The sequence below is a fragment of the Myiozetetes cayanensis genome, unplaced genomic scaffold (assembly GCF_022539395.1).
Source record: "Myiozetetes cayanensis isolate MyiCay16 unplaced genomic scaffold, myiCay2020 scf5-8, whole genome shotgun sequence".
In the NCBI taxonomy this organism is placed as follows: Eukaryota; Metazoa; Chordata; class Aves; order Passeriformes; family Tyrannidae; genus Myiozetetes; species Myiozetetes cayanensis.
Genome location: NW_026087742.1, coordinates 34,477,076 through 34,498,311, shown reverse-complemented (window position 1 = coordinate 34,498,311; position 21,236 = coordinate 34,477,076). Strand labels below are relative to the sequence as shown.

The following is a 21,236-nucleotide window of genomic DNA, read 5'->3' as shown; positions in this document are numbered from 1 at the left end:
ATTATTGACAGGTACTGCATATTGAGCAGCAAACTTCGTTGCTTTCCCCACGATAATGTAGATCTCTTTCCTGAGGTGTCAGTGCAGTGGGCATAGCTGGACACAGGCTAATAAAGACCTGGTTTCTATCACAGTGCTGTGTAAACAACAACATTTCAATTTGACTTTTCTCAGTTTCTATTTTTTTTACTTAATTTTTACCAAGACTGCAAGAATCTAATTTATGTTTCATATGAAAGATCAGGATTTATGAAATGGAGGTACCTACAGTATCTTCTATAGTGCCTAAAATGCAATTCACTACCACAAAACAATTTATTGTGGAGGTGCAGGAAGATGTTGTTTAATACATTAAGTTACCCAGTCATGGATATAAGACAACTTAATCATAAAGCTTTATTAGCTTGGTATGAACAACGTTCATGACTGGAAGGTTTCCCACACAGAGCCACAGTTCAAACAGGTTCCTAAAACCTAGGAACTTCAAAACACAGAGAAATGTACATAAATACAGATCTTGTGATTTGCTAATCATTAATAGAGAAAAGGACTATTTTCCCCAGTAGATTGCTCTAATTACTTTTTCTTCAGTGTTATTGTAATATTCATTGCTGGACCATGAGGGTTAAAAGAATGAAAACCAGATAATAATACCTCCAATTCTTTCTTGTTGCTGTAGGATGAAAAATGGTAATTCAGTTGTGGAGTTTCCCATGGAGTTTCATAGGTTAAAAACATTATGCTCAGCAATCAATTAAAACTGCCCATTTAGTCAAGGATTTCACATAAGAAGGTTTTAGTCATCATAGTACTTGGTTTTATAGTTTTGATTTTTGTCTAGACCATCTGTCAAAAGTCATATGAAGGAAATTCAAAGTTCAACATGAAAGATGACATGTAGATTTACTTAATGACTTTTTTTCTGTGTCTTAAGTGCTAGGACACTTAGCCTGTTTATCTCATAATAGCTGCAAAACTAGGCAAGGGTGTATGACAAAAGTGAAAAAGCATTGGAATTAGACAACTTTGTGGATTTACCAGCAAGAAAGACACAAATATATTCACTGAGAATTGCAGGAGCAAAAGATTTTGATGCTGGGAGTTAAAGCTCAAAATTAAATGAATTTTTGAGACTGTCAGTGGTAGTTTTTGTTTCTACCTCATTTCCTATCTTCCATATGAATTTGAAAACCATGTCTTTAGCTTGATTCTTGTATTTATATTTGGTTTTTTCAAGCACTCAAAGTTTTGAATATTAAATTCCCTCACTTCAGACTTCACAGTTGTAAAGATGACACTTCCCCTCGATGGCCACTTGCATTTCACAGACTGTGCTGACAGTTTCTGCACAGTGACGAATATGTTGGTTCTGCTTCAGATTTCACTTGATAAGAAAACAGGACTGTATCCTTTATTTTATCTAACTGAATCCATGGTCTTCCCCACAAACCACATTAAAAAACTTAAAAAAAAAAAAAAACTTAAAAAAAAAGAAAGAAAGAAAGAAAAAACCCACATTAAAAAAATCAAGCTAGGGGTGTTTCTCAGGATTACAATTAAAGAGATTAATTTTCTTGATAAATGATGGAGAGAAATAAAAACCTTTTTTTTCCAGCAAAAGTCAAGCAATTCTTTACTTGTTGGCATAATGATAAAAAGATAAACATAAAGCTGATTGATGCTAATACATCAGGTCATTATTAAAAGAAGGTGTCTATATAAAAAACAATAACAATTATGTTAGTGGGAGAAAAAAAGATGAATTATTCTCTTTAATCTAGTTGTATTATCATGAAAACATAAAGAATAGTTAACAGTAAAAACAACCCATTTAAATAGGAAGAAGATAAGCACAGGAAGATATAGCTGAAATCTGAGTAATAACTGACTTCACCTATGCACCAGCTACGGATTTAGTTGTTTAAATCTCTTTGTTTCCTTTCATGATGCCTGTCTAGTAGAATATTAGGCTAAGTTTATCTCTGTGATAGAAAATACATGAAGTCATAAAGCAATGAAACCAGCTCCACTGACCTGTGAGGTTTTTTTAACTTTTTAATATAAGCTATTCATAGACAGTTCCAGGAAGGTATTTTTATGAAAAACAGACATGATTTGGTAAGATATGTAAAATAAAATTATGAAATCAACCTAAGAGAATCCAAAAAACAATACAAAATAATTTTTTCTCTGTTCATTTCTATCAAATATTAAAAAGTTTCCATCCTTTCACATACACTTTGTTCACAATGAGATGAAAATTTCAGCATCGAGCTCACTTTTCATTTGCAGATTTGAACACACTTTCTTAATCCAAATGGGTGTCACTGCTATTGTTAAGTACATTGATTTTCTTCCCAGCTGGAGCACGACAGAAAGTGAGAAGTTTACAGACTTATCTGACCTGATTTTCAGTGCAATCAGTTCCATGTCACAGGAGAGCTGCTACAAGCCACCTCTGAACAACAAAAGTCAGAACAAAGAATGTAAAATTCATGATTAAAAGGAGAACACATAGTGGCCTCCAGACACACATTTGTCTTCACCTCTGGCACCGGTCAGATATTTTTTTATTATCTAATACCACAATTCATTAAAGTTCATAAACAGGAGTGCCAGCTGATCTAGATGAGTAACTCCACTCAATGACCATCTTCAAGTTGCAAAAGGTTAATCCAACCCTTTGGTATTGATTACCTTTAGACCTTCAAAGACTAGGCGTTTATGTGCCTGCTATCTTTAAGACAAGCATTTCACCAGAAATCAAATGCCTAGTACTTTTTCATCCTACTGAAGGTGTTTTAGAAATGCTTTTTAACACAGAGCAGAAACAAAACCCAGCCCAAGCAAAGTATGTGGTGAAGATCTGGCTCAATGGACTTTAGGGGGAAAAGTCAAATCTTCAAAGCCACCAGGAGCAGAAACATATTTATTATATTTAGTAGTCTGGTAAATTATTTATATTGCCTCCACTGCTAAGTGATATAATTTTTCCTGTGCTGTGTAAAAGCCAGAGGCATGGACAGAACAGCATTTTTTATGATGATACTCAAACACAGAGCAATACCAGAACACACATCCCAAATATCTGTGATCTAAGTGTAAGACAGCAAAGGGTAAATAAATAAAGGCTGATGCTGCTGAAGCAGTTCAGTACCTTATTTTGACTAGCAGAGGTTTCAGACTCCAGAAAAAAAATAGCAGTTTCGTATAAAGGAACAATAGAAACAAGAATCTGGAGGGAGGTGATAGGTCACTTGTGAAGGTATTTACAGCAGGTTCCTGACATTAAATACTGTGGTTTGAAACAGAGAGGCAGAAAACAAATGGAAATTATGGAGGGTGGGTCATCACAAAGGTAGCCACAGACAGAACAAAGAGGGTACTGAAAGTCAGGTAAGCAACTTTTGTCTGACATGGTTGGAAGTAAGAAACCAGTGACAGGATTTGAAGGGAGGAACATTGTAGTGATGAACAGTGAAAAGGAGATTTGCAGGAGCATTCTGAATGGATCTTAGGAGGATGTAGAAATATAAAATTCCATTCATGGTTTAACCATGCGGCTTTTCTGAGATAAAAGTACTTTTTCTGAGAGTGCAAAAATTAACACAGAATGAGAATGACCAGTATATCTCTAAGCAATTTAGATCAGGGTTAAGAATTAATTAGTTTATTTGCAGAAAGGGAGATTGGAGAAATTGGGGATCAATACGAGAAATTTTAGAGCTTAAGGTACAAAAGGGCACATAAAACAAAAATGCAAAAAATATCCACCTGTTTGCTGAATCTCCTCAAGTGCCAGATACTTTTAATGAGGTCAAAAGGACACACGGAAAGTCCCACAGTTTCAACTGAACAGAAATTTTGTTTAAAAAAATGTCCCTTTTAGGTTTCCCGATAGAACTAAGGAACAAAATATGCTGTCTAATTTTGCACTGCAACATGCTTATAATCTGTTGGTTAAATGTAAGCTCAAATGCCAAAATTGGTTCAATCAGAACTCAGCCAACAAAACATAAGTGCTGTCAGAACAGAAGGGTATTTTCTGTATTTCAAGGAACGTGTCATATATAAATGTCATATTCCCCAGACTTAAAATTCCTACACTATTATTTATAGATTGCAAATGAAAATAAACCAAAACAAGCTAAAATTAATTTCTGTTTTTTAAACAGTGAATTAAAGAGTATTTTAATTCTCCTGAATAAATCTTGTGTGCCATTCAAGTTTGATATCCATGCTTGAAAAAATGGTGTGGAGAAATAGGTGTCTATTTTTTGTTCTCCTAGGATTTACTTAAGCTGTTACTCTTTTTGCTGATTTTGTCAATCTTTTCAACAGAAGCCAGACTTACACTGCTTTTTAGGCAGCCAAAGATGAAGGTCAGCCTCTAGTCAAATCTGTGGCATGCCTCGGTCAGGAAGGCTTAAATAGATGTAAAACACCAAAGTCAACTAAATACTCAGAAAAAAACTTTTGTAAGTCCTCTCTGCATTTTAGGACACTGAATTTGGTCTCTCAGTCATTCTCAACATCTTAGTGCTAATCAACATACTAAGTGTAACAGTGCTGGCACTGGCTTTCATTTGCAAAGCATGAAAGTCAGAACTGGTCAAAAGCATTGGGCAAGTGGATTGCATTCAAATATATTTGTGAAATTTGAAAAATGTTCCACAGCAGTATGTTGATTCAATGACACACACTTTGAAAGAAAAGCATTGAAATGTGTAATATTGTGTTTCCTTATTTCAGCAACACTGAAGTGTTTTGTTTGAAGTTTTTAATTTGCTTTCACATTGTTTCAATGTTATGCTATGCATTTTGCCTCAGCATCAAAATGACACTTTGCAGTGTTACCAACTATCTGTTTTATCCCTCAGAATTTCCTTTTCAGAAAAGACAAAATCCAATCTTGATGTTTTGTTTTATGGAAAAGGACATTTAAACTACATGAAATTTCCCACTGAGATGAAAATATCTCTTTTCTTCAGCCCAAGAGCCTGTAATAAATTAAATTAGGAAAACAAATAAATAAATAAATGAACTATTGCATTTGATTTTTTAGCAGAAAAGTGCATCTGGAACCGCATGGATAACACAGAACTGCAAGTTACTTTGTTGTTTCACATTGCTTTAATAGAAAGCTCTCATGACTGATTTTGAAAAAGGTTCCGAAATAAGTCTTTTACTGTATCTTTAAACAATGATAACTAAAATAGGCATGAACATTATGCTTTACCTTGGTTCATATGTGCAACCTTTCCTGTATTTTATAAGATTTCATGCATTTGTTCACTGGAGAGACATGCATGTTTCTGAGATGACCGACTTGGTGGCATGCCGTCCAGAGCACACAGATCCCAAAGAGCACCACTGGGACAGCACAGACCCACTGACAGACCTAAGAAGTCACACTGTATCCTGCAGCAGACATACACTACCATGGCTTTGTTGCAAGAGTAGCCTGTTGTCCTGATTTTTCCTAAGATATTAACTAAGGCAAAGAAAAAAAACCAATAGGAAAACACATTGTCTGGTGGACTTGAACTTCAAGTACTGCGAGCAGAATGTGAATGCTGTTTATATTTGCTAGCAAAACTAGAACTCATTTCTTTCAGCCTCTTGTCTTTCAGAACAAATTAGCACAAAGAATCACCGAAGTTTTTTATGACATGTATATGTGGAAACTATATACAAACTAAGTTGTGATATAGTCATGGGGAAACATTATGCTATAGTTGAAGACTGTAGGCTATAACTGTTGTTTCCATCCTAATGCCTCTTGGGATTTGGTCATAAACAACCTTTTGATCATTGAGAAGATTTAAAATAATAATAAAACCCACTACCAATTTCCCTTCATTTTGATGTTAAAATCATTGTAGAGCAAACAAATTGCTCTGTACTTCAAAAAATATTCTCCCACATTGTGTCTCTTATTTTGTTCTGTTTCTCCTCAGGGAATGCAATAAGGGGGTAGGGGACTGCCTGGAATGTAAAGTATTTTCACTCTTTTACCCTTTTCCCACTCTTTAAAATGCAAAATATTCTCATTTTTGGAAAAGTTAGAAAGCAGAAAAAGCGTATTGAACCATGGTAATTTTGCAGTCTTTAACGTCCTTGTTTGATGAGGCTTTGCAACATCACCAGCTGGCAAGCAAAAAAAAATTGTATATTATCTTCCTTGAGGGTAAAAATTAGGGAAAAGAAAAAAACCAAACCAGGGGTAATGACAGGTTTTGCATCAAAAAACATTTAAAATAATGTAATTTATTGAAGAATGCTTATTTGCATGCTAAGAACTGGAAACAATAGACAAATTTCTGAATTTCCTGCAAGAGGTGGCTTTGGTTTATTTTGCTTTCCCATATTCGATCAGATGGAGTCAGTCTTGGGAGAGTTACTTTATTAGTCCCACTGGTAGCTGAGACCAGCAGTGCTGCTGGAGCAGCTCTGGAGAATGGAAGCAGTCTGGAGCTGGCTCACTCTGCACAGGAACTACCAGTATCCCTAAGTGCTTTCTTGGATCCCTGCCTATAAGTACACTAATTGTTTCTAAATAGATCCAAGAAATGAACCGTTGCTAGTTGGAATCATTTTCTTGGTGAAAGAACATATTTCTTTTTCATCATCTACATATTTGTGTTTTGGAGATATGACAACAGAAAAAAAACAAATTTGGATGAGGAGTTTAGTGCTGGGTCATTTCCACACAGTTAATCATACAATAGAATCACAGAATAGAACGGTTTTTGTTGGAAGGGACCTTAAAGATCATGTAGTTCCTGTCCCCTTGCCATGGACAGGGATACTTTCCATTAGACCAGGCTCAAAGCCCCATCCAACCTGTCCTTGATCACTTCCAGGGATGAGGCCTCCACAACTTCTCTGGGCAACTTGTGATGACATCTCACCACCCTCATAGTAAAGAATTTCTTCCCAATATCTAATCTAAACCTACCCTCTTTCAATTTAAAGACTTTGCTTGTCCTTTGTCCTATCACTACCTGCCCTGGTCCCTCATCAGCTCTCCTGTATCCCCCTTTAGCTATTGGAAGGCTGCTCTAATCATCAAAGCTGCCTTCAGAGCCATCCCTGCCCAGCTCCCCATAAGAACCCCCAGGTTAATGCCAACAGGTTGTCTCAGCTCAGGCTCCCCAGCTGTGGTGTGCACACACCTGAGCTTGCCTTCACATGGCCTCAAGCCTTGTTCCATGAGGTGTTGCTGAGCAGCACGGTGTGTTCAGGTCTGCACAGCCCACATTTATCCACTGCTGGAATTCTGCTGAAGCCTCCTGAAGTGAGTCACTCCCAGAAGAGTGGGAAGAAACTGTGCAGGTTTCAATTCTCTGAGTTCACAACATTCTCAGACTGTTCTTTGCCTTCGATATAGTCACAGTCATATAATAAATTTGGGAAAATACAGACAAATACAAACATACAGAACATGTATTTAATCAGGAAAAAGTACAGGTATTAACCATCTGCACCAGTGGCAGCATATTCCTAAGCTGATATTTAATACATTTAACCATATTGCAAATGCTTACCTGAGTCCTGTATATATAGATTCCTAAATGACCTATAGAACAAATATTTGCATACTTAAATTTACCATGAAACCCAGGAAAATTTTGCTTTCATTTCAGAGACAGCCTGATAGGACCTCGGATCTCCAGCCAATAACAAGCAGATTGCATTATGCAGAGGAAAAACAGGGAGGTAGTGAGAAGTAGTCCTCTTCCTGAGGAATATTTAGTCTAAAGAAAGGTGGTAGATAAAAGGTAGTAAAAAGGAAATATTGTGAGATGGGAAACTGAAGGACAGATGGGTTATCTGATTTGCCAAAAAAGGGACAGGATATGTCTGTGTCATATTTAGTAGACAGAAATGGCTACATGACTGCAAATCTGGAACTGCCTCATGATCTCACAGCTTGAAAAATAATGGGATAAGCCCTTATTTACTTATCCAAATTTCTTGGACAGGAAAGATAAAGGAATAAATATAACACAATTCAGGGATCTGTGCACATTCTTTAGCCACTCATTTCTCAGAGAACTCCACAGTGTTTGATCATTTATGTTTCCAAGTACTCTCCTACTTTCGTCTTTAGGTAAGACTTGATTCACCCTTCATTCTTCCATTGCCTTGTACATCTTAATTGCAGGAGGCAGAATTCTTTATTTCTGCAGTAATTATCATGATACAGCGTTAATATTTATTGACTCTGAGGTACTGCAGTGCAGATTATTTTCTGTAACCATTTGGACAGAAACATCAACCTCAGTACAGATTCATAAATAGGTTGATGTATTCTTAACAATGTTTGTCTGAAAATGAGCTACGTCCTGAAAAAATTGCTCATTCCTACCATAGAAAAGGTACTTAAGTCTGTCAAAACTGCAGTAAGAATCGATTAAGATTGCAGACCTATGAAACGCAGGTTTGTATCTGGCCCACAGACACTGTTACCTCTATACCTCCAGCTACTGCTGTCTGCAGCATTCTGGGGGCAGTGATGAGTCGAGTTGCACTCTATGGGCCAAGAAAGATTCACAGCTCAGGGGAGTTTTACTCTAAACTGGCTGTAGCATGGTTCCAAGCTTTGAACACCCAGTTGCAGCTGTGGGGCATTAGGTGCTTTCCTAGGGTACTTTATCTGTGCTTTCCTGGGGCACTTCACCTGGTTTAGTGTCTTTCAAAATAAACTTGATATATTGCTCTGAAATGGTGACACCCAATCCAGCCCAAAGCACAGTGAGTGAGAATGAGTTGAAAATTGGTTTTTGAAAACCCACACCTGAACAGAACTAAAATAATAATGTAAACATGTCCTGCTTCTCCCTACATGCCAACATTAAATGGTATCACACTGGACTTTCCAGCTCACAGGAAAGTAAGACTTTTTTCTGTCCCTCTTCACTATTTTTTCTCATATGGAAATTAAGAAAAACAGACCTTTTACTGATACATTGTTTGGTTGGTTTGTTTTTGTTGTTGTTTTCTGTTTTGTTGGTTTTTCTTACTCTAATAGAAAAAACTTCTTCTATAGGTATTGTAAAAAGACATACAGGTTATAGTCTGTGGATATTTATTCTCTGTCCAGTGATTCTGTAGGAACTCCTCAAATTCTGTTAGATTACTTCATTATTATTGTTTAAGAATTTAATCTGTAAACTCAATTCCATTGAACACTACTGAAGCCATCAACATTAAATTTATCCATGCCACCTCTACATGTCATGAACAACTCTGTGTAAGGAAAGCTTCTCAGATGAAGACAGAACTCATGGATGAGGTGTAAGAATAAGAACATGTGTTAGAGTTTTCAGCAAGAACAATATGCAGTAACTCTCAAGGGAGCAATGTGTTTAAGGCTAAGGTATACAGGTTGCAGAGATAGATTTAAAATATTTTTCCTTTTTTTTTTTCTTTATTTCTCAGTGAGAGAACTACCTTTTAGTTTGTGTATTCAGTTTTCCCTTAAAATCACTTCTAGGATCACTGAGGTAAACAAGGGTTACTTAGGTGCTTCGAGTCTAACATGTCAAATTGGTTGGAAATCACTTTCAGCCTTGACTTTGTTTTTTGTTTTGATTTGTTTTTTTGTTTTTTTGGTTTTTGTTTTGGCTTGAGGTTTTGTTTGGTTGGTTTGGAGTTTTTTTATTTGGTTTAGTTTTTTGGTGGGTTTTTTTGTGGGTTATTTTTTGGTTTTTTGTTTGTTTGGGGGATTTTTCATTTGTTTGTGGTTTGGTTTTTTGTAATATTGGTATTTTTAAGGGCCATATTGAGGTACATTAAAGCGAAAAAAATTTTCTTCTGTCTCAGTTTTTGAGATGTTCCCTTAACTACAGAGTCTTGTGGTACTGTAAACTGACCTTGGCAGGTTGGATTTGCCCCTCTATAGCCAAGTTAGACAAATAATATCTTAGGTGAATGTTTTTGCCAGCAGCAGAAGGTATATTAAAATTCTCACAATGGCTAATTCCCTCACAAATCCATTGACAATTTCCAGCAGCTTCTAGGAAGAGTTAAGCATTACAAATCATCAGGTGAACTGAATGAGGTTCAATGTTTAAAGAAAATCAGAATCATAATTCCATACAAATTAAGCACAAAGCCCAGGGGAGAGTGTTTCTGTAAGAATTAGGTTATTAGATTTTTAGGCAATCATATGCAATAAAGCAGCCGAAATATTGTTTTATGATAAATACTATTGCCGATGCAAATCTGATTCATTCTGATGGCAACTATAATTAACTGCATGATGTGTGAGCTCTTAATTTTGAGTATGAATAATTGGTTAAACTGAGTTTTGTGTATTGCAGTGTAATACACTTGTACAATTTTCCACTTAATTTCAATTAATATGGGTTTTACATGTACTCCACTGTTGCAGTTTTTATGCCTATTATTTTTAATTAGGAAACAGCAATACCTTGGTAGAACAGAATGAATGAGCAGCACTGTGTATTTCTTCCTTTTTTTTTTTTTTTTTTTCCATTATGGATACTTCAAGCTCACATCACTTAGCCTTCCAAAATGTTGATTACTGCTCATGAGGTTGACTGGAACTGGTAGTGCCAGCTTCTGCATGAAACAGAGGGAAAAAGGGATCTCTCCATCCTCTCATTCACTTACTGACCTCTACACACTGTTTTTCAGTTCGGATTATGTATTTTACTACCCTTCCTGATGTGTTCCAATGTATTTTAGTGTTTGGAACTGTGTGGTGATGTTCTTATTCACCACTGAAAAAGGGAGCTTGTACGTATATCTACCTATTTTATGATGGGATCAATCACCAGCTGGAGATTCTTACTCTTCTCTGCAAAACGTGCCTAGACACTCTGTGTTATTAATAATACTGGATTATAAAATATAAAGGCCTTCAGGATGCTGCTGAATGAATTTTTATTGTGCATTTTAACACAGCATAAATAGAGAATAGAAATGCAATCACGTTTCAAAAGCCAAACAAAGTAAGATTCACTGATTCTGGCTGAACAGACTCAATGCCTACCCTCTTCACAGACCTGTATTGTATCATTATCCTCACTTCATAAAGACAGAAGAGCAAGAGAGGTAGAAGTAGGAGAATTATTAAGGTAGGAACTTTTGGTACAGTAAAAGAATGGTTCATAGGTCAGTCTATTTGCACAGGCTTGGTTCCATGTTGCTGAAACAGAAGTATTTTCATAGAATCATGGAATGGTTTGGGTTGGAAGGGACCTTACAGATCATCTGCTTCCAACCCCTGTGCCATGGGCAGGGACAGCTTCCACTAGACGAGGTTGCTCAGAGCCCCACCCAACCTGGCCTTGAACACTTCCAGGGATGGGGTAGACAAAACTTCTCTGGGCAACAGAGTTCACTGTTTTTCTACCAGTTGTAGACCTTTTCCATAAGACCCATAGACCTAATGTTAGCATTTACACCTAAACTAATATTTCTGAGGTTTTGGAGAGATTTCTGCAGGTGGGGAAAAGTTTCTGGATTCCCTAAAACAAATCATAATGTCCATGATTCATGCTTTAAAAAGACACATGAAAGAGTGGCAGTCGAAAAACAACATAGGTGTGATGAAGCCATGAGCTGAAGAGGAAAAGGCATTATTTGGATAATAAAATATTTAAGGAGAATCCTCTTACATTTCTTTTTTTTTATTATTATTTTAACATAGTGTGTGTACCAGCAAAAGCATCTGCTATGAGCTGTTGAAGACACTTTAAAATACTTTTCCCTCTGTTAATAATCAACAGATATCTGAAGAGCTGACTGTATTCCAGCTCTGTGCACTAACCCCCTACTTTTTCCCTGGCAGGCGAGATGACTCTGAGGACACAGCATGTTCAGGACTCCAAGATGGGCTTTGTAATCAATGCAATATATTCGATGGCCTATGGGCTCCACAACATGCAGCTGTCGCTGTGCCCAGGCTACGTGGGCCTCTGTGATGCCATGAAACCCATAGATGGCCGGAAGCTCCTGGAATCCCTCATGAAGACTAACTTTACTGGGGTTTCTGGGGACATGATCTTGTTTGATGAGAATGGTGACTCTCCAGGAAGGTAATGTTGACATTTGTCAAACTGTTTAATACCAGAGATGTTAAATGTGTATAATAGATACATGCAGACTTGACATCAGAGCTAAGATAACATACCATGCTTCTATTTTTACATTTCTTGACTTTCTGTGCTTATTTTTCCAAAATAGCTCTTTGTTGTTTTTTTTTTACGTGCAATTTTATGGTGTTAAAGATATGGATTTTCCAGCATAAAAGCTTCCTGCATGAATTTTCATTTTCATCTGTAACATTTAAAGGTTCTACTGCTCAAAACAAGCCATCAGATCTTTAACTTTATGTTTGTAGACCATGATGACCACCACAGCATATTTCCCTCTCTATTGGGGTGTTTAAATGGACGTGTTTGATTGAGCAATAAACAATCAGAGCAGATAGACTTTTATTAAGAAAGCAGATCTTTCTTTTATTAAGAAAGAAAAAACAATATCAGAAATATTGTATTGATTTTTCTGGGATTTAGGGGTTTTTATCAGAATTATTAAAAATCTGCTTCCATATCTTCCAAATAAAGCCTTATACAGCCTCCCCTCCAGGCTCTTCACCATCTTTGTTGCCCTTCTTTGGACACTCTCTAACAGCTTAATATCTTTCTTGTATTGTGGCACCCAAAACTTCACACAGTATTCAAAGTGAAGCCACACCAGCGCAGAGCAGAGTGGGACAGTCTCCTCCCTCGACTGCCTGGCAATACTTTGCCTTATTCCTCTCAGGACGTGGTTGGCCCTCATGGCTGCCAGGGTACTGCTGACTCGTATCCAACTAGTAATTTATCAGGACTCCCAAGTCCCTTTCCCTGGTACTGCTTTCCAGCATCTCATTTCCCAGTCTGTACACACACAAAGGGTTGCCCCATCTCAGGTGCAGAATCCAGAACTTTCCCTTTTCTGTCAACATTATTGGGAAGCTTTTAAACATCGTTGTGATGGCACCATATAAACAGATGACTAGAGGGAAAATTGTCTATCCTGTACACTCACTTAAATTCTGTCTTGTTCCACTAATGTGGAATGGAAAGGAAAGCATTAACTTCCTAGTAGAAATGGGTAGGAAAAGGCAAATTCATTGACCAGAATATTTTGATATTTCAAAAAAATCTGCTATTTCAGAAATGAATTTTTTTCTCATCTTATTTGAAAACCTGCAAAGTCAATATTCTTCCCAAAAGCAAGCAGGGTAGCCACCTAAAAACAGTCTGTGTCTGTCTCTGGAGACTCAAATGTTCAAACTCTTCAGATTCAGAATTTAAGGAAGTGCACTGTGAGCTGGTAGGAGAACTCAGGCACAAACTGGCAGAAACCTAGGAAAATTTTAGATGGAAATTTATTTTCAGATCTGTTTTAGCATGAGTAAGGATGTCTTTTACTAAACACTTCTATTTTTACAAATAGCTGAATTTTGAAGAAATGTGTTGTCTGATTTTTTCTGTCCAAATTCTTTTTAAAAGACTTGTCCCAGACTTCTCTGAAAGGTTTCCTCTTTGATTTTACTGATGCTCAGATGCAGTGGGCTGCATTCTCCCCTATTGCTGTCTGTTTAACTTGTTTCTTGCAGAAAAACTGAAAAGTGCCATGAATAAGTGATGTGTGACCTGTCACAAATAAATGATATGTGACATGACAACATCAATGACAATATCTTAATATTGTAAAGAGGTCTTTTGTTTTACATTTTCCTCATGTTGAAATTCTTGACAATAATGATTTAACAACATGGTTTTTCAAGGAATTTAATTGAATATCTTGGATATTTTAAAATTTAATTCTAAGAAATATGATGAAGGAATTATATCCCATACAGTCATTTGCTCAGTCCCAGGACATAACTGAAGAGAATGGGGGCACCATGTTGATGAGGACACCATGTGCACCTCAGGATAGCCCAACTTTAAGAAAGTCCAGCTTCCCTGGATTTGTGGGATATTTCTGTCTACTCAAACTAATGAACTTTGTATCTTTGGAATCATAGTTCTTTTTCCCTCCTCTCCAACAACAGTCACATCATTAAATCCAGTCTATGTGCTTAAATCAAACAACATTCAGTCAAAATTTGCTCTTTCATGATTAAGAAGATTTTATAAGAAGCTCCATCTCTAACATGCAGATTTTGAGTAGTGTATAGTCTTTTAAGCACTGTCAAACAATATTTGTAAGAGGAGGGAGATGGTGCCATCATACTGGAACAACTCATCTGCCCTGTTCACTTGCATTGATAACTTCTTCTTTGCTTCATAAAATAGGAATTTAAATCTTCACAGCTGTACTGTGGTGGTGGTAGTAGGCAGGAAATCAGAACATAGGAAGCCTTTCTGACCTAGATAGTTCAGGATTTTGATGTATAGCAAAAGGGTTTGATATTATACAACAGATGATTAATCCCACAAGTTGCTTTGAAACCTGCTTCTATTCCAAAGTCCTTTACGTGTATGTTGAGTTTTAAGTAGAGAGACAGTCTAGTGTAGGGCTTGTTTAATGTGAGACAGAAAACATGGAGAAAACCAAATGAGTATGGAAGGAACAGCCATGATTTCTCAGGAAGATAACAACTATCTGTAAATACTATAGAAACTCTAAAGAGAAACTGAGAAGGTAAGAAAAGGCAAGAAAAACTAGATGCTGATTTTTTAACTGTGCTACCAGTAGAATATGGATTCTCAGCAACTTCATGGCACTCCTGTTTTGAAATAAGTATTTTGCACTGTGATTAGGGCACTGCTGGAAATGTGCTATTGCACCATCTGGTCTCTCCTATCCTAAAGTGACAAACTGTCCCTGTGTTATCTCAAGGAAGCTCCAGGGAACCAGTGACTCATGAACCTCCACTATAGCAATGGACTTACTGAATCTGGCTATTTCTATCTCTCTACCAATGATGTTCTCCATAGAGAAGAGAGACACGAGTTATTGAGACAATAGTATATTTAATTTGTTAGTTTCCTTCCCAGGATTCCCCTTGGGATGTATGGAACTACTGTTGGAGGGATCACTGGTTTAGGTTCTGTGGCCTGTTGAGCACTGGCAGTACTTTTACTCATCTCTCCATGAAACTCTGAATTGACAGCTTTAACAAAGTTTTACTCACAGGAAAGTTGCAATGTCCTGGCAGTGCTGAAATGACTCCACAGGGGTTTCTGGGTTAGTCTGTTTAATCCTTGGATAGACTGTTATTATGCCTGTGAACCCTAGAAAAAAACTTAGTTTATAACCATGTGCAAAAGCCTGTTTATTTGGGTTTATGATTGTGTTATCTGGATTCAATTAATTTCTGACAGTCTGGCATTCACATCTCCAGCTTTGAGGAGGTCGTTATCAAAGCCATGGACATTTCCCTTTTTTATAGAGGATGGAAAGTAAAATATTTCAAAATCCATAAGTATTATAAATTTTTCTTTCTGCATGAGTCATTACTTTATTTTCTTCATTTGGAAAGACTCAAGAATCATATAATGTTCATAATATCACATTATCTGTTTAGTCAGGCTCCAATTTAGTTTTCTTTCAGAGGTTGCTTGCAGTCCTGATCCTGACCTGTGTGTGATTTTGGCACTGAATCCCTGCCATACAGTAGTTTCCCCACTGTAACAGTTAGATTTTGTTTCTTGATTCAGAGCATCCTGTGATCCGTTGATGGACAATACTATTGAATTGTTTTACTGTAAATTTTTTTATATCAGTGTGGCAAAAATATTGACATTAAATAGATTATAGCTACTGCTTGATCAGTGTTCAAAGTGTTTCCTCAAATTTTAAAAGAGACACTTGAGTATCTGTCATGGTTTAACTCCAGGCAACAAGCAAATGCCGTGCAGCTGCATGCTCAGTCCTCCACCAGTGGGATCAGGGAGAGTACTGAAAGAGCTAAAGCTAGGAATTCCATAGGTTGAGATAAAGATGGTTTAATAAGAAAAGCAAAGGCTGTGCACATAGGCTCAAAGCAAACCAACAAATTCTTTCATTTCTTCCTATGGGCAGGCAGGTGTTCAGCCATCTCCAAGACTGCAGGGCTCCATCACATGTAACAATGACTGAGGAAGACAAACATCCCCTCCTTCCTCCTTCTTCCCTCTACTTTACATACTGAGCATGATGTCATCTGGTATGGAATATTCCTTAGGTCATTTGGGATCAGCTGTCCCAGCTGTGTCTCCTCTCAACTTCCCATGCACTCCCACCCCCTTGCCAATGTGACAGTGTGAAAATGCCTTGGCTCTGTGTAAGCACTGCTCAGGAATAACAAAAACATCTTTATAGTAGAAACTGTTTTCAGCACAAATCCAAAACACAGCTCCATACCAAGTACTGTGATGAATATTAACTCTATCCCACCAAAACCAGCACAGTATCTTACTTAAGAGATTGATTTAATAAACCGGTTATTTTACTTATCTATACATTGGACTTTAGAAATTACATACTGACAATATCACTTGTAATCCAAGCCCATCTATATGCTTTGCCTTTGGGACTAATTTGATGCCTGCTGACAGGAAAAAGATGTCTCCTTGTTTATGAAATAGGCAGCTTTTCTAAACCCATGCTTGTGTTAATCTTCTTGGTCTATATCCTTTGCTTGTTTTCCATCAGTGAATTTCATATTGCTTAGGCAGCTTAATGTAAAACTCACTAAAGAGGAGCTAAAGAAAAGCATGACATCATTGCTTCAGGAGTTGCTCAGTTTTCCAAGTATGCTTTACAAGAAAGTGATAAAAGAACAGGCCTGTAAGGCAGAAAGGTGGGCTGGTGTTCAGTAGTAGGAGGCTAGAGAGTCGTAGGATGCTCCACAGGCTTTCTGTAAGACTCTGTGGGAGCTGATAAGAAAGTAGAAGAAAGAGGAACGTGAAACTGAAAACTCTGACCAGCTCTGTCTTTGACCCAAAAAGCAGCCTAGGACTGAGTCATGAATGTACTTTCTCTTCCACACCATACTGTACAAGGAATTGAATGTGTTCTGATCACTGGGGAATTATATAAAAGTGGTTGTATTTGCTGCTGCAATGGTGGAGAAGGAAAAAAAAAAAAAAAAAAAAGAAAAAAGAAAGAAAAGGAAAGATTCCTGGACAGACTACTTTGTGCCTGAAGAATGATACCTGATTCCTCTCTGTCTTTGGCACAGGAAGTTTCCTTTGCTCACACAGACCACAGTTGCTTCTACCTCACTTTGAGAGTTTATCTGTCTTCAGACTTCTTCTCTCAGGAGAGGAGTAAGCACCTGCAGACAATGAGGAGCACGCAGCATCCAGAATTGCCATTACCAGTTTAGATTACTCAGCATCTACTGCTGGGGTTCCTTATGCAATTGGCTTCAGTGCTGAAAGCTGCACAAAATTAATTCTGTTTGACCAATTTCACAGTTTTCCTTAAACAAATAGTCAGTGTCAGGAGCACAGTTACTTAACCCCAGACCTTCAGGGAAATTTTTATGGTGATAGAAAAACAAAAATAAAACAAACAAACAAACAAAACCCCCAACAATAACAACAAAAACACCCAAAAAACCTCAAACAAAAATCAAACAAATAAAACACTCTAGAACTCCCAAGTTAAAATACAAAGGAAAAGAAAGATTATGATATCAAAGAAATTATTGTGAGATACTCAAGGACAAGCATAATGCTTTAAATTTTTTCTTCTTTTTAACAAGCTTGATTTTTGACTGTATGATGTTCCTTTAATTTGAAACATTTCATGATGTTCTCCTCAACATAGCCATGTCTCTCCTTTGTGTTTCCAAAGATATGAAATCATGAATTTTAAACAAATGGGGAAGGACTACTTCGATTATATCAATGTTGGCAGCTGGGACAACGGTGAGCTGAAAATGGACGATGATGAAATATGGGCAGAGAAAAGTAATATCATCAGATCTGTATGCAGTGAACCCTGTGAAAAAGGCCAGATAAAGGTAAATATTTTCTTCATTTGCTTCAGTCTTGTTGTATGAACAGCCTTGAAATTTGAAAGCAGGTTTTTCTTGACTTTTACGTAGAGACAGTATCCCACACCTTAATTAAAATGTGCACACTTATGTATTTAGGTCTTGCTCCTATCAGAATCTATCAGAATCATCTCACTATTTTCATAATTTGTCATCTTCTTGTACTCCCATATCCAGGACTTTTTTGGGTTTTCCTTATATTCCAAATGCTTGCAAACAGGTATTGTTTGGGGGCTTTTTGCTGCATATTTTTACAGCATCTGAATCAGTGGAGTGAAAATCCCTAATTGAGACTTGTCAGTGCACTTGCAGGTAAATTATAAATAATAGTTGCTACTATTTCAGTGCTAGACATAGTCACCTAAAATGGAACATTATTACTCAGACCTTAAACCTGTGGTATCATCAGAGAACAACAACATACACCACTACTTCCAACCTCAGGAAATGTCGGTAACAAATTATTTTAATCATACCTGTTTTACTGCTTCTCTGTTTCCCAGGTTTTTGATTTTCCTTCCTCCTTTTCCATGCTGCAGTAAGGAGGGTAGGTGTATCTGTCATATATTATTGATGACTATTATCCTTCAGCATCCCATGACACTTACTGCTGAACAGTTAAAATACTGTAAGTCCTTAGTTTACCTTGCAGTCCCTTATAAAAAATCTGTGGAAGGAGCAGATGGGCATGGACAGCCATAAAAAAAGCAGCTATAATTTCTGACAAATCTCATTAGAAGCTGGGTCCCTTTTCTCATGTGTTTGAATGGCATGACCAAAAACTGGAATGCAACTCTGAGGAGGTGCTGGTGGGAGGCTGATCATGCTCTTCAATGTGAGGTGAATCTCTTCAACCTGAGTTTTACAGAGTTTCAGGACAAGGTCACCATGTTTTATTCACTAACTGGTCTTTGACAGAGTCAGTAACTGAGTTTCATCAGACCAATTGTATTTGTGTTCAGTGTAGGCATGTGGAATTATATTAGATTTCTGAATTTCCTTTATGATCAATAGAAACAATATGTTATTTCAGGTGAGGAGTCATCTCATTCTCATGTAGGCTTTCAAAACCATTAAGACCAAGCTTGGTGTAGAAATACTTCTTTCTCTTCAGTGATGGTAAAAGACACTCAGAAAGAACAGTTGATTCAGATGAGAACATACCTTCTGCAGACACATAAAGGCAGGTGGAATGAGTTACTCCCACGGTAACTAAACAGGGGTCTGTTGTTAGCCTGCTCCAGCCACAAAGTCACATATGTGGAGGACAGAGATGGACAAACAGCTAATATCTTCAGAACTGTGTGGCTCCAAGTTCTTTAATGATCTGTTGACACAACACAGGTGACAGGAAGTATCTTGTGTTCTTCATTAACACAGTCTCCTTCCACCTTGTGCCCATGCTCTCAAGGATTCTCTGAAGAGGGTTGTTCACTATGAAGCCAAGTCATCACACACTGAGATACATTGGAATACAGTGTTTGAAATGCTCTGTTTGCTCCTCATTAGGTTATTGATTATAAATCTCAAAATTCACCTTTATCTTCACGGTCTTCTAGATGATGGTGAGAGCTTGATCCTATCAAGCTCTGTGCTAGTTTTCCTGCAAACTTCTGTGTGACTGAGTTATTATGAAGGAATTTGAAGTATTCAGTATAATGATGTCCAACACTCAGCAACATTTAGTACATCCACATGAAGGACTTGATAAAATCCAAACACAACCCAACTCTATAGATTTGAAATAATGCATTATTTAAATAATGATCATTATTTAAATAATGATTATTTAAATAAGTACAGGTTCAAAGGATTGACCAGATGAAAAGGGGAAAGAAAAATTTTTGTTTTAAAGAGAATTATTTCTGTTAAAAAGGACAGACAATATTTGTTTACAGGTAAGTAATACAACAAAGAATTGTTCAATAATTGAAAAAAAAAACCTGACTGAGCAATTTAACATAAGGGGAGGTAAAAAAACAAATGCTACCCAATTTTCTGGGCATTGTAGAAGAATTTTCTTTATTCCTAGAGAAAGATGCATAATCCTTTCCTGGTAATGCTGGTAGTAAGAAATTATGAGAGTACCAGTGTCCTGATAGATTTGTCAAATTCCAAGTATTCAGGTTTGAATACACGTTTCTAAACTCATCATTGCAAAAGATACAAAAGTCAACCTACTTCTTATGCTATAATTGGGAGTATTTGTTTATAAATTGTTCAGGAAGAGTAGAGAAACTGGGAATACATTATTTCAAAAGAAAGACATATTGACAAGAAGCACAGATGTTTTCAGTGCCCAGAGATGAAAAACAAGGAACTTGAAAAGTCTGCATTTCAATCATAGGCATGAAATAACAATTGAGAGAAAATTATGAAATGAGAAATCAGGTCAGATGTTAGAACGGATAAAGATAACATTCTCACTCTTAAATGGTAATTAGAAATCAGCAATTAAATAATTCTGGGAAAAGCATGTTCAGTTTGATGTCTGGAAAAAATCAGTTTTAACAAATCATTCACAATTTGATGAAAAATAAGCACACAAAAGTCTTTGGGTAATGAACCCTTAGAGACATAATACTGTTGGTATGATTTCCGTATGGACTAGAGCGGAATGAATTATGTTCCTTGAGTATCATGTACTGGTTTCTGTAAGTACATTGCCATCTATAAAATTTTGAATTTTGCAAACTCTAAGAGGAATAAAACCGTCTTACTGTCCTTCTGTACCTCTACTTATACTTCTCTGGATTTGGTGGTTTCTTTCTTCTGGTACCTATACGAGGGGAGAACTTAGAAATTTTGTCAAATTTTACATATGAAAACATATTGTGAAAAGGAATTCACTTTAAAATAAAATCTAAAAATCCCTTCTATCAATAAAAAAAGGTCAAAAAATTAAATTATCAACTGGGGCAGCATGAATGTATGTTTATGCTGATAAATCAAGTGTCAATTTTTGTCTCAGGTGATTCGTAAAGGAGAAGTGAGTTGCTGTTGGACCTGCACTCCTTGTAAAGAGAACGAATATGTATCTGATGAATACACATGCAAAGCCTGCCAACTTGGCTCCTGGCCCAATGAGGACCTCACAGGTAAATGAGTTGTGGCTGTGCTTATATTGTCAGTGAAAGTGGTCATCTGCTGAGCTGAAGAAACAAATGACAGATAAATATGAGGAGTGGTTTGGTCAGATCGAACCCAGGGA

At 36.9% G+C, this 21,236-nt stretch overlaps 1 protein-coding gene across 1 annotated transcript in view; it reads left to right on the top strand.

Annotated features, from left to right (window-relative positions):
• GRM5 (glutamate metabotropic receptor 5) overlaps nt 1-21,236 on the top strand; it is a 244,494-nt gene that overhangs the window by 183,348 nt on the left and 39,910 nt on the right. The window contains 3 exon segments of the mRNA XM_050332273.1: nt 11,828-12,074; nt 17,824-17,992; nt 20,997-21,123. Coding sequence (XP_050188230.1) covers nt 11,828-12,074; nt 17,824-17,992; nt 20,997-21,123 — 543 coding nt within the window.